Genomic DNA, 12,933 nt, shown 5'->3' with positions numbered 1-12,933 from the left:
TGCTTGTCGTTTGCTTTTGCCGTGCGAAGGATGAAATTATAATGTCCCGAAACGCTAAGTGGCCAACAGTGATAAAAGCTGTGACCGAACGAGACACGCATGAATACGGTGCTACAAAATGCCGTCTCCACCGCCTTAGAGAGGCGTCCAATTAAAAGAGGAACTAGAAGAATAAGCCACACATACACACACACACACATACACATATACGCGTCAACAGAGAATTAAGTCGCACTGTTTTATCAACGGAACCACCAAAGCATGGCGATCGTTGGCTAGGTGGTTTTAGTGATGTCTTAAGTGTCACCGCATTGTCAAGGTTAGCACAAAGTCTAGTGGTTCGGTTTATGTTTATGTTTCTGTTATTTTTTTTTGTGTGTGCGTCTTTTCTTACACGTAGTTCTCGAAACAGACCCGAATCGGTAGGCTGGTACTGCCATGCATGAGATTATTATCACCCTGAAGTTAAGGGTTGGAATTCGAGTGCTGGCGGTTAAGGTCGTTCAGATTTGGAATTAAACGCAAGCTGGCCACCTGTTTGACCTATATTAACCGGTTAATGTTTCAGCGGAGCAGGCAATTGCACACGAAACAGTCAAATGAGGCTAGTAATGAGAACCAGTACTGCTAACAAGGGATTGCACCATCAAGATTTCGTTAATCAGTTGGTTTGGGAAAAAAAGCAACTGCTCGCATTATTCTCTCTCTCTCTCGCTCTTTCGCGCTTGTTTTTCATCACTGACCAGCGTTGTTGCGATCAATGAGTAACAGATGCGTGTGGGACTATCATTTTCCCTCCCCTGCCTCCCCTGGGACGGAGGTCGGGAAAATCGTTAACAATGCACGGAGCGCAAGCGCCTCCAATGACTGGCAGAACCATCTCCCAGGGTCAATTAAATCCACGGACAATTACAAATGGATGCGTGTATGATGTGTGTGCGTGTCATAGGTGTGTGTGTGTGTGCTTTCATTACAATTTTAATTTGCGCCCAATGGTGCACAATGATTGTTGTGGTTTTGTTCTAACGAAAACTTAACCCTGGACCGTTTGGCAGTGCCGTACCCCACGATCAGCCAGTCGAGTATTACACTAAAGTTCGGATGGAAAGGGAACAAAATAACCATGTTCCAGCAACCGTTCTGGCGGTCTGCAAATGAATTCCGAACCCAAGGCATACACTGACGATGTCAACGAACCGTACCAAACGTATGTGGCTTGGTAGAACTTGTATTAACTAAAATTCTGAACCCGAATTCAGCCTTCCCGCTATCGGGTGTATCAAACCAGTTTAACCGGTACCGGTACGTCTCATCCACGTGGGTAAACGAATTTGGTCGTTCAATCGTCGTGCGAATGTTACGAAAAAGTGCCCACACGTACGCATGGTATCCATTGTTGATTGCTCTCGATGGCGCAAACGGAACCGAACATTGTATTTGCCTCCGATCCTTGGGAGCATCGCGGAAAAACAAAAGCGTTGCTGGGTAATGGAACAGTGACTTTTAAAGTGTGACTCCACTGCGATGGCATGATTGCATATTTAATGGGGCTTCTTGATACTTTTTTGTGTTGTTGCAGCGCTTGTGTTACGCAAGTTCAAGTACGTTTTAAACGATTCATTCTTGGCGGTATGACGTTTGGTGGGTATAGCTTTACATACGATTAACCTTTCGCCTTCCGCCAGTCACTAACGAGGCGTGATTGTTGGGTTGATGGTTGTGATTTTGTGACTCTTGTGCTGCGGGTTTTGCGGGCCCCATTAAACCTTATCGCCAAACCGAAGTCCTTCCAACTGCCGCAGACTCAGAGGTCGCTTTAATGTCCTCACTCAAACCCCCACCAAAAAAAAAGAAGACGAATAAAGCAGTGACAGGGAAATTTAATTTGTGCTACCCTCTCCCCCACAACGGGTAAGCACACGACACATGAGATCATTCCACGACACCCTTTATGCCATCATTTGTCTTCAGCTGGACTGTCACGGCCGTCGTTACAACGCAGCGCGTGATTGGGCAAGTGAAAGGATACGGATTGCGCAAACCAGTCAGAATCATAATTGCTGTTAAACCCCGAAAGGGAAGCGGTTCAATGCAGTCCTTGTAATTACACCCCTTGACCTTCACGGAAGCCAGTACTGCCTATCCTCTTTCCATCATCACAGTGCTATCTGGCCGATAACCGTTGTAAAACTTCATGGCCCCATAACACGCGCACAGCCGACCGAGTGAGCGCGGGTTCCTTTGATTTATTTCCATTGGTATAAGCTCTTTTCTTTATTGCGACAAGGTGAACCACTAGTGAACAATTTCCACCGCATCTCAGTGCCAGTGTAACACACGAAAGCTGGAGCGAAAATAACAACACTTTTGAATGTCTTTCGGTTTTGTAGGCACAACGCACAAAACATAAAACACCAACAGTGAGGGGGAAACGTGCGCACCCATTAGCAGTATGGCCGATCACAATGAAAATTTCGCCCCCAATCCGGACCTGGGTGACGCAAAGCAATCACAGCAGCCACCATCCAGCAGCGGTACGAAGGAGGACCAAACACAGCCCACCGGAAGCGCCAGTGTCAGTTCCTTCTCGAGGGATACGAAGCGAGAGGCCAGCTGGCCGTCGGTACTGTTCTACATACATCTCAACATTCTAGGCGTGTACGGAATTTTCGTTTTATTTTCTCACACCTCAGTGATAACGTGTATCTTCAGTGAGTGTTTGCGGTTCGGGCCGTCAATGCAATTGTTCACGAGTGGCGTTTATTGATTGTTTGCTTTATTGCAGCATTCTTGCTCACACTATGCGGTATCTTGGGCGTCACGGCCGGGGCCCACCGTCTATGGGCGCATAGGACGTACGAAGCCACACCGTTGCTCCGCTTCACGCTGATGATCTTCCAAACGCTGGCCGGACAGGTGCGGTAACGCCTAACGCTTTGACCCGTGTTACTGCTCGACTGCTCGAAACGGCCACGGTCGAAAGCTTACACCGATCCGATCGCGAAAAAAGCTCTAAAGCTCACCGTTTCACCTTTGATCCGTATTCGCAGGGTTCCATCTACGACTGGGTGCGCTTACACCGGCTACATCACGAAAAGTACCGCACCGTCGACGACCCTTACTACAGCGATAAGGACTTCCTGCACGCACAGGTGTTTGCCAACATACGGAAGCTCAGCCCGAAACAGGAGACGCTGCTGGAAAAGGTCGACATGAGCGACCTGGAGGCGGACCGGATCGTCATGTTTCAGCGGCGCTTCTACTGGCTGCTGTACCTGGTGCTGTTTGTGCTGCTGCCGATCAACGCACCGCTCGAATACTGGGGCGATACCGTACAGGCAGCCATCTTTGTGGCGTTCTCGTTGCGCTACCTGATCGTCCTGAACGTTGCCTGGATGGTCAACTCGTCGCACTTTGTCTGGGGGCTGGACAAAAGCCACAAGCAGTCGGACTCCAACATGGTGTTCCTGGTGACGAAGAGCTACTGGCCGCAGTACCACTATCTGCTGCCCTTCGACTACCAGAGCGGGGAGTTCGGGAACTACGGTAAGAACGCCGCCAAAGCCTGTGCCACAATTTCTCGAGTAATTCGAGTTTGTTCCATTGTCCGATCCAGGTGCGGGATGTACCACTGCGTTCATACGCATCTGCGCTGCTACCGGGCAGGCTGAGAAGCTACAAACCATGACCACCGACGCCGTTAAGCGGGGACTCACGATGGCGGTGGACAGTGGCAAACCGATCGTTGAGTGTCTCAAGCAGGCCGGCGCTGAGGACATGTGCAATCTGAATCGTGAACACTATCTGCAAAATGAACGACTTCACTAGCTGCCTCGGCAACGTTCGGGTGATGACTACCTTATCCTTGTAAGTGTCACCGGCAGGTCCACCCACCTGCTTCCAACGCATGATTGGACGAAGAATAATTTATTGCGCGTTCACCCCGGCACATTGGCTTGCACCGTTGCCATATGACAGGAGTTGTCGGTCTGTGTTATATTGAGGTCCTGTTGATCGATCGCATCTGCACCACGTTGCACTTTCGTTGGCAGTGTGTTTGTGTGTTGCGAGCATTAGTTTCCATATTTTATTGTATTTAAGCTTCATCTGGCGCTATTGCTACTGCCGTGCTTCCAATTCAATGCGGGCAGACGGAGGAAAAGAAGGAATTAAACATGCCAAGGACAGTGGACAAATTTGGAAGTGGGGGACTCGATTGTTAAATAAAATAAAACCAATCAAACTACACTGTTAGCTACACTTATTTATTGTTTAAAATTGAAGATATTGACTGTAGTTTTGCTTCTTAATTTTAAAACGGTTTAAATTAATTATGTTCCAGGTGCACCAACATGTCGGATGTATTTTGCAATAGTTTAAGAGTGGTAGTTTTGAAGTTTATAATATCAACGCATCAAGCAATGCTCGTCGAAGATCCTGGCATAAACACAAGACGAGCTTCCAAAGGTACTTGGAGGTAATCAGCAAACAATTTTCCCTTCTTAAAATACACTGAGTAAGCAGCAGGATTATCTAATTACCTTGAATCTGAATCATTGATCGGATATCGATCAACCAGCCTGAATTATCCGAAAGGTAGGAAAAATTTGGTATAAAGTAAAATACAATATTTTGAATCATGATTTAGTAGCCAGCTGTTTACAAGCCAAGCAAGGATTAATAATGCCACGAACATATTTATACACCTAATATTTTATCACACAAAGCTATATCACTCTTGGGATATGTTGAAGCACACCAAAAAACATTGAAGTGTTATTGTTTTATAATGCTTGAATCTAGTGCTGTGATGCGTTGTACATCAAAGTGCCGTTGGAAATGGGGAGTAAAGTTGTGGTGGCCATTTTCCATTTTGTTTTTGTCTTCGTTTTGCTGTTTTTCTCTGCTTTTTGCTGTTTAAAACGGTTCACGCGGGTAGGACACGATCAATGATCCACCAAGATCCACCACTCAATGGCATCATTTACAACCCCCGATAGGGATGCGGCTCGACTGGTCATGGTTCGTGACGGACAAGGTTCAATCCAATTGCTTCCGAACTTGCTTTATCGTATCCGTTTCTTTAAGAGATAGTACAATACCTCTAGTCCAAGCAAAGCAACAGCTAGTGCAACACCCATTCCAAATAAGTGATGCTGAAATAGCATGCTATGCATAGATATGCGATAAAAACGATTCCACTTGTAACATATGTGTAGATCCGGCTTCATTGCTTCCCTCATGCGGTTGTTTATGCCATTCGAATAATATCGCAGGATTCTGTCAAAAATGAACGAGAGTGAAGTTGCATATAACTGTGTCGCGCAGTAAAACGATGCACTTACTCGTAGTTGATCATTTTACGGTAGGCGTAAGTTGATGGTATCCTAAGCGCAATCATATCTTCCATTCGATACAAGTCATTTTCGGTGATCTGTGAATGGAAGAGGGAAACCAGGCACTAGGACACATCTCGGCACCGCGCAATACTTACGTTACAACGTTGCATTTCCTCCAGCGTTTCCATGGCCATGCGGACCGTTCCAGTGTTGCCAATGAGCACATACTTCGAAGTCAGTACACGCTGCAGAGCCTCCTCGTATGACAACGCGTACAGCGAACTGTCTTGCTGCAGTAGCTGCACAACCTCTTGCATGTATGGATCGTATTGTTTCTGAAGGAATACAAACGGATTGCCATGAAATCATACTTTTGCTGTAATGTTATCGAAGTAGAGCAAGAAAAGAATATTACGCTTTCGGGACTACGCTCACTGTACAGCTTTGTGTTCCACAACACAGTAGGCGTAATTCCGGTAGACCAACGCTGTCCGTAAATCAATTTAGTGTCAAACGAACTAAACCAACCATGAAAGTCGCGCCAACCACATCAAGCTTACCCACCCATTGGTGTCGTTTTTAATATCCGTTTTGGACAATAATTAATGCCACTAATGTTGGAGGTGGCAAGAAGATAATTAAACATTATTTGGTTGAGTGAACACTATTCAAGGCGCTATGAAAAAAATACATTAGCTGCTTTTATTGAGTTTAACTTAAATTAATGCTCATCAGTGTCAAACAAAACAAACGATGGCCTGATGGGGTGTAAAATATTGAATTGAATCGTAGTTTGAAATTAGTTTGTTCGGGAATTCATCATTACGATGTCACCAGATCAGAGAGTCAAACTTGTTCATTGATTCTAGTTGTAGGAGCAAGACTGGAAAATAATTAATACTAGTCTTGTGCTTAGTCTTAGTTTTGTACTTGCCTTAGTTTGTGACGGGTTGCGGTTTAATTCTAATGACATGTACTACCCTCCAGAACCAAACAAGTTTAAATTATTGCGCAACTTATCAGATCATGATGAAATTCATCAAGACATCATCAAGATATTGTCCTTTTTTTTCGTTAGAACGGCCTGGCCGTATCCCCGGCCTTGCTACGGGGGATTGGCCCGGATGGTCCGGTCCGTTCGTGTGAAGACCGGCGCCGTTACCATCATGCCACCGGGCCGCCTAAGATATTGTCCTATTGTCCTTTCCAAACAACTCAGAGCTCCAAGAATACATTCCAGGTGCCCCAAGAATGTATGATCTCTAGTATAACATCCAATCTCCTTCTTTGTATTCTCCTCGAAGAGTTAAGAATACGCAGCTGAATTGTTTTAAAAACCCCACAAACAAACCCATTCTCAAGCGGAAACGGTTTTCCATCGAGACTTTCGACCTTCAACCTTTTCCTGCCTTATCTTCCATGCATGGAATTAAACAGGTTTTAGAACACCATTATCTGCGCGCATAAAACATCTTCGTCTTCGCATCGGCTCGGACAGATACGCACCTCGATACCGTACGTTTGTTCGGTCGTAACGTTGCCAACAACACCGATGCGGTACTGCTTCGCCATTAGTAACGCGCCCAGATCGGAATCTATGTCCACATCGACCGATAGCTGGGATGTGACCTTCGTCAGGTATGTGCAGTACATGATGGAGGAAAAGTACAGTGCCACCAGTATGGTGATCATGCTGGACGACGAGTTCGGCTGGATGGTGCTGCCCTGTTGCGCAAAAACCTCAACAATCCAAACGAACACATCGGCGATGGAAACCGCCGGACGATCTCTTCCGCTTCTTGACCGTCGGCCATTGGTAACGTTTAATGCCAAGTAAAGGGATAAGCACAGCAGCGTGCCCAGTGTTGCCAACGGTAGCAGAATGGTGAGCAATATTTTCGACGATCGTTCGTGGTAACCTATATTTGCTTGGTGAATGTATAAGCTGAGGCTGTAAAACGTGCCAACAGTTACTCGGTCGAAGCAAGAAGAATATTTTGTTCAGTAGCAGGCGTATTACTTACTGTTCATGAGTAATTGGTAGAGAGTATGCGAACCTTCCTGGCAAGTATTCCTGAAAGTTATTGGTGATGCTCAGTTGAAAGTGAAAATCAATCTGTTCCCGTCCGCGCCTATGTTTGTGCTTCTGGATGCGGATTCTATGGGATTACAGAAAGATTACCGTCATTCGACAAGCTGAATAGTTAGTCAAACGATGATAAACGATCCACCGGCTCACCTTGCGTTACGAAACAATGGCATGGTTTGGGCCACGTAGGTAGAGTCTACATGCTCGGCTGTGCAGTTGTACACCATGATCGTAAACTCTGCCTGATCGAAGAAGTCGTTCCGTTGCTCTGGTGTTAGGGCCGGGTGTAGTACCATCCGTCCCGTATCGCTTATTTCTGCGGCGTAAATACACAAGAAGCAATCCTCTGACATCGTTCAAAAGATGAGCCGATGTCCAAGAACAACCACATCTAGCTATCAACTCAGTGACCTACTGCCTCGTGAGATCCTGAGATCGGTGCCACCTTATCCCCATAGAGATCTTCCAACCTGCGAATGATGTCACCGCGAGTGGGACACACCCGGTCATACCCTTGCACAACGCCATCAATCGCGGATCAGTGTTTGGTTTCTCTAACGCCTGAGTTATGACCGAAATGCATGTCGACTGTCGATCCTACGGATCACCAACCCCAACGGGGGCAATCCGTGCCATGTCTTAAGCGAAAGTTTTACGCTTTACCCAACGTCCCAACGTCACCTACCATTGATTCATCCACTCGCACCACCCCAAAAAACGTCCGCAATGGTGAAGGTGGTTCGGTGGAGTCGCAGAATCTTTGCCCCTTTTGGTTACTGCCCGCTGCAACGGGGCTACACATCGCCCATTTGCCCGAAGTACACACACCGCCTCACACACCATTAGCGGTCGATTGTGCAATAGGAGAATACCGACGCGTTAAAACGGTTTGCAGTGCGCCGTGCAGCCACAGGCATCGTGATTGTCCTTTGTTGAACTTTTGCCAAGAGTCCACCGAAGGTTCAGTGGGTCAGGCATACCACCCCGATTTGTTTGCCAGCGAAAGATGGCTCCGGGCCGGGGGTGGGGTTGGGGGAGCACGCTAATAAAATGCCTCAGTACCTGAGCTAAGTACAGCGTGAGTAATCCATTAAGCGCAAGTATCCATTAAGCGAGTAGTTGCCCGCAGGGGAGACCTCAATTTTTTGGACGAACACAAAAAAAAACGGACGCCGCATTACGTCACGGCGGCGTAGTTACTGCATCTAATGAGATGCTCACTGCTGGTTTAAAACGGGACGCGAAGGCTTTCGATCCGATACGGAGGAGGATCGTGGCATTATTCCGCTTTTTTGCCCTCTTGGTTAGATCTTAACTTGTTTTATTGGCCGTAAACTTTATTTTTCTACCTCATTCACCGTGCCCGCTAATGTCAGCGCGCTGGGGAGATGGAAAACATAATATCACGCCTCGAACGCGAGTCATCCCCGTCATAATGTATTACTAAACATACGCCCATGTCAATACGCCCAAAGATTGTGTTGTGCTTTTTTTTCCCAAAATTGTACAGTTTTGTTGGAACTTTGGAGCCAATCCACACACACACAGACACACACACAATCTCCAAAATAGAAACTACCACCGACGTCTGCATCACAGACAAAGCAGACAATTTCAACTCTTATGCGATCGGTTTCACGTTTACATTCCACCTGCTCACCTTCATGGAAGTTAACCATGGTTATACTAATTCTCTGCCGCGATTAACCACACAGTGCCGCAGCCTGAGAGATCTGGCAAAATTGGTGTGCCCGCTTGATAGCTTCTTTCGGTCAGGCGAGAGTGTTTTCAGATTTTACATGCCCGATACGTACCGAGCAGCTCCACCGCTACGTCAATCGTTTTGGTGCGTGTTCCAACCCGATACAGCTGCCACACGGCGACACCGGCCCTGGTGTGCCGGCCCGGTAGCATCAGTGTAGCCACGGTGCGGTTGGGCATTTCCGGGTGAACCGTCATCATTTGCATGCGCCGTACGAATCGATCTATTGGCATCATCTTCCGCTCAAGGTGAATCGGTTGATCGAAGGGCAGGGTTTCGCCGCTCCCGACCATCACGCACCAAACGTTCGTGTCCGGCTGTAACGGCAAGTGCTGAAGGGCATACCAAACATCCTTCTCATGGGCAGATACGAACAGAAACATCCATCTGTAGAATTCGACAAAGTACGATACGCGAGCGATCTTCAAGAAAGAACGGGGAGAGGAAAACACGAGAGACCAATAAAAAGAAATCATTAAAAACCTCTTTCCATCGTCATGGTACGTGATCGCAGATGCAATCCTATTTCGGAGACTAACGCAACAATTCACGCGTTCTTGGAACAAAAAAACGCTTAGTGTCCTACCTGACGGAAAAAGTTCCCCAACTCGTCGGTGCCCACCATTGATGGCTTCATTACGATCGGCACGATAATAGCCAGCCGGTGCGTTGCCGGTGGCAGGCGCTCGCCCGCTCGCAGCTGACGCCGTACGGACACCCGTACGCCAACCGCGAACAGCCGAACGAACAGCAGCCTGGCAAACGTTTGCCGATTCGCTACGGTACAAAATAGAGATAGCAAACGAATCATTTACCGGCGCGCTTTAGCAAAATTTGGCCGGGCAACGGTTGTGCGATGAAAGTTTCAAATAGCATTTGTCATTAAGCGCGCCCTAGACCGTTTACGCTAGAACTAGCGCGACAAAACAAAGCAAAGAAAAGCAAAACTAACGCGACTGTAAAGGTGACGTACCGAGGAACTCGAAGCTGTCCAGCAGCACCACGTGCGAGCAGCCTGTGTACGCGATCAGTTGCGCCCAAAACTCGATGCCTGGCTCGTGCGTTAATCGATGAGCGTGCGTGTTGGCATGATCGTGTCGCCGGGCCGCGGTGGACTGCGTGAGTGGTGTGAAAATTAGCGTCAGCAGTAGCAGACACCAAATCGCCAACGAAACTTTACACATTGTTCCCTCCGGAATGGTGCGCTGCTGTGGGTTTAATTAATGTTTTGTTCGCTGTTCGTACGAGCTATGGATAACTTAAGGTATTTATTCACAATATTAAACGATAATAATTGCATAATAAATAATCTTTGGAAGATATTAAAGAACCACTTGTTACCGTACAAGCGATTGTAGAAAATCTCTAATAATACTTCATCGAATCTGTGCAAAATAAAATCAGTAAAACAACGTTAGTATTTTGCTTTGCAGATCGTGTCGTAAAAATATAATTCGAGTTATAAAAATTAGTTAGCGAGCGAAATTAACTCTACCCTAATCTAACTAACTAATGTCAAATGTCTCATTGAACTTCTCGACAACGTCACTGTCCCTTGTCTACGAAAAGAAATTCACGCTATTAAAATTATATCGTTGAAATGCACTAAAACATCTTGTGAATGACTATTGAGAATTATCTCAATAAAAAGGGAAGGAATTACACATAAAGGGCTCTGACGAGTATAGTTGAAACCCTTTAAAAAACTGCCTAAAATTTTCCAACACTGCGTAAACTGCAGACAATAAATAAAATACAGTACACGCTGCTCTGTAAAAGCTTTCAACTTTTATGGCAGCACTTATGTAGAGCGATAAATCCTAACGAGATGTCATCCTCTCGACGGCACAAATTCCCTAGAACGTAAACAAACATATAAAATCTTTATGAAACATAGTTAGTTGTACTTATGACGCAAAGTGTTTAATTGCTTTGGGAGCTAAGCTGAACGAGATTTTCGGGTTCTAGTGACAGAGTTGTTTCCCACTATTGGATTTTGTTCATGTTGAAGTTGAATGTGTCGTGATAGAGCCGAACTTTTGGACCTTGGACAAGTCGTAATCGATCTTCGTTCAACGCTTCCTAGCGACCTACGGACTGTCAGCCTGCAGACTGAAGGGGGAGAATCTATTTCAACCTGCAGAAAACTCCAGGAAGTGGTAAGGATTCCAGAACTACCTTGACACATTCGCATTCAACTTCTACACCGACCAGAAATGGTTTCAACGTTTCCACTCGCACTCGAAACCACTTGCATGACGCACGTTCAACTTAACATGTACTTTAGTTTTAATGTTACGTTTAAACGGTTATGAAGATCTGTAACTTATGAAAACTTTTCTAACGTTAAAAAATCATTATAAAACTAATAGCTCATACACGACAGAAGCTGCAATTTCAAATTTCAATTTTTCTAAGACAAAAAGGCAAAAAAATCACACTTAAGGGGAATATGAAAAAAAAGTTTTTCGGTAGAACATCGATTATCCGAAGAACGGTGGACCGGCCTCATGCCGGTTAATTGATTTCCACGGATAACAGGCACTTCAACATTGTACGTGCAATAATTGAACATGAAGATGACTAACCAACGTTAGACGTATTCATATGTTTTTAATATTAAAATATATTGTTTATTAACAATATGGACATTTTACAAGGAGTTTAACTAGATAAACTCTATGTAGAAGACACTTAAGTTCCTCTCGGGACAACTGGTTAACCGTTAAAAATTCAAAACTACTCTACTAGCTGTCATTTTTTAACTCACGGATAATTCGCACACCGGTTAATCAGGTCCCGGATAATCGATGTTCTACTGTATTTAATACTGAATACTACTACCATCAGTAGCAAAAACTTAAAAAATGATGAAAGAACGCTGTCAAAATGTCTGTGTAATACCCATATTCAAACAAGACCATTTTTCTCTGTTCATCGTTAGACAAACTAGTTATAATTAAAATGATCCTTCTGTCGAAACAGTGGACGTTTATGATCGTTTCAACCTTCCCGCCGCATTCCGTACTGCCAACAGCTACTATCTGCTGCGTTGGATATCGTACGATCTACGATCAAGTTGACATTTTTATAACCACCAAACCTCCCCAAATATCGAACCATTTCCATAGATGCGTGTAAAGCTGGTTTCAGCCCCGAAAACGCAACCCTGGCCACACAAACGCACTGCATTGACAGCAACGCTAAACGGCCCACCGCGATTAGATCGGTTTTGTACCGTTCATAAACGTTCGCTCGACCGTTCGGTTCCATACGCGCCGCTACGACGATCGTCCGTCCCGCCGTCGGTTAAACGTGTCGGCCACCTTTCACCGAAATCGATTCCCCAAAATGAGTCCGAACGCCCCGAAGCTACGTTGCGTGTAGGACAAGTGCGTCCCGCTGCGTTAAACCAATATACCTAACCGACGGACATATGTCAACGAAGCGGAAGCTTTGACCGTTTCCAAGGGGTGCAACCTTCAGCTTTTTCGCAAAGCGTTAGCCAAATAAACGAGCACTGAACGCGTTATACGTTTTGACAGCGGAAAACATTACTTCGTATCGCGAACGCGAACGAATCTAGTCCAATCGATCTGTTTCAGCGTTTTCTGCAATTGGAAAGGTAATGCGGCATGTCCTGAAGTGAAGATATTTGATTGTGAGCCTATTTTTTATGTATTTTAAATATTAAAGCAGCTTAGCAGTCCGGCTTAGAGGCTCAATTGGACTACTTCTCTCGC

The 12,933-nt window shown here is 45.7% G+C and overlaps 2 protein-coding genes across 2 annotated transcripts; one reads left to right on the top strand and one right to left on the bottom strand.

Annotated features, from left to right (window-relative positions):
- Positions 1–2,452: 2,452 nt before the first annotated feature.
- Positions 2,453–3,828, top strand: LOC128709789 (acyl-CoA Delta-9 desaturase). Its single transcript, XM_053804808.1, has 4 exons — positions 2,453–2,711; positions 2,786–2,916; positions 3,051–3,546; positions 3,617–3,828. Exons 1-4 carry the CDS (start codon positions 2,453–2,455, stop codon positions 3,826–3,828), a joined length of 1,098 nt encoding a protein of 365 aa, XP_053660783.1.
- Positions 3,829–5,066: 1,238 nt separating this feature from the next.
- LOC128710210 (uncharacterized) lies at positions 5,067–5,656 on the bottom strand. The gene is made up of 3 exons (XM_053805255.1): positions 5,495–5,656; positions 5,346–5,434; positions 5,067–5,280 (listed from the first exon to the last, which is right to left on the bottom strand). Exons 1-3 carry the CDS (start codon positions 5,654–5,656, stop codon positions 5,067–5,069), a joined length of 465 nt encoding a protein of 154 aa, XP_053661230.1.
- Between the last annotated feature and the right edge of the window lie 7,277 nt (positions 5,657–12,933).

The sequence above is a fragment of the Anopheles marshallii genome, chromosome 2 (assembly GCF_943734725.1).
Source record: "Anopheles marshallii chromosome 2, idAnoMarsDA_429_01, whole genome shotgun sequence".
Taxonomy (NCBI): Eukaryota; Metazoa; Arthropoda; class Insecta; order Diptera; family Culicidae; genus Anopheles; species Anopheles marshallii.
The sequence above is the reverse complement of the archived record's forward strand: the minus strand, read 5'-3'. Positions and strand labels throughout refer to the sequence as shown.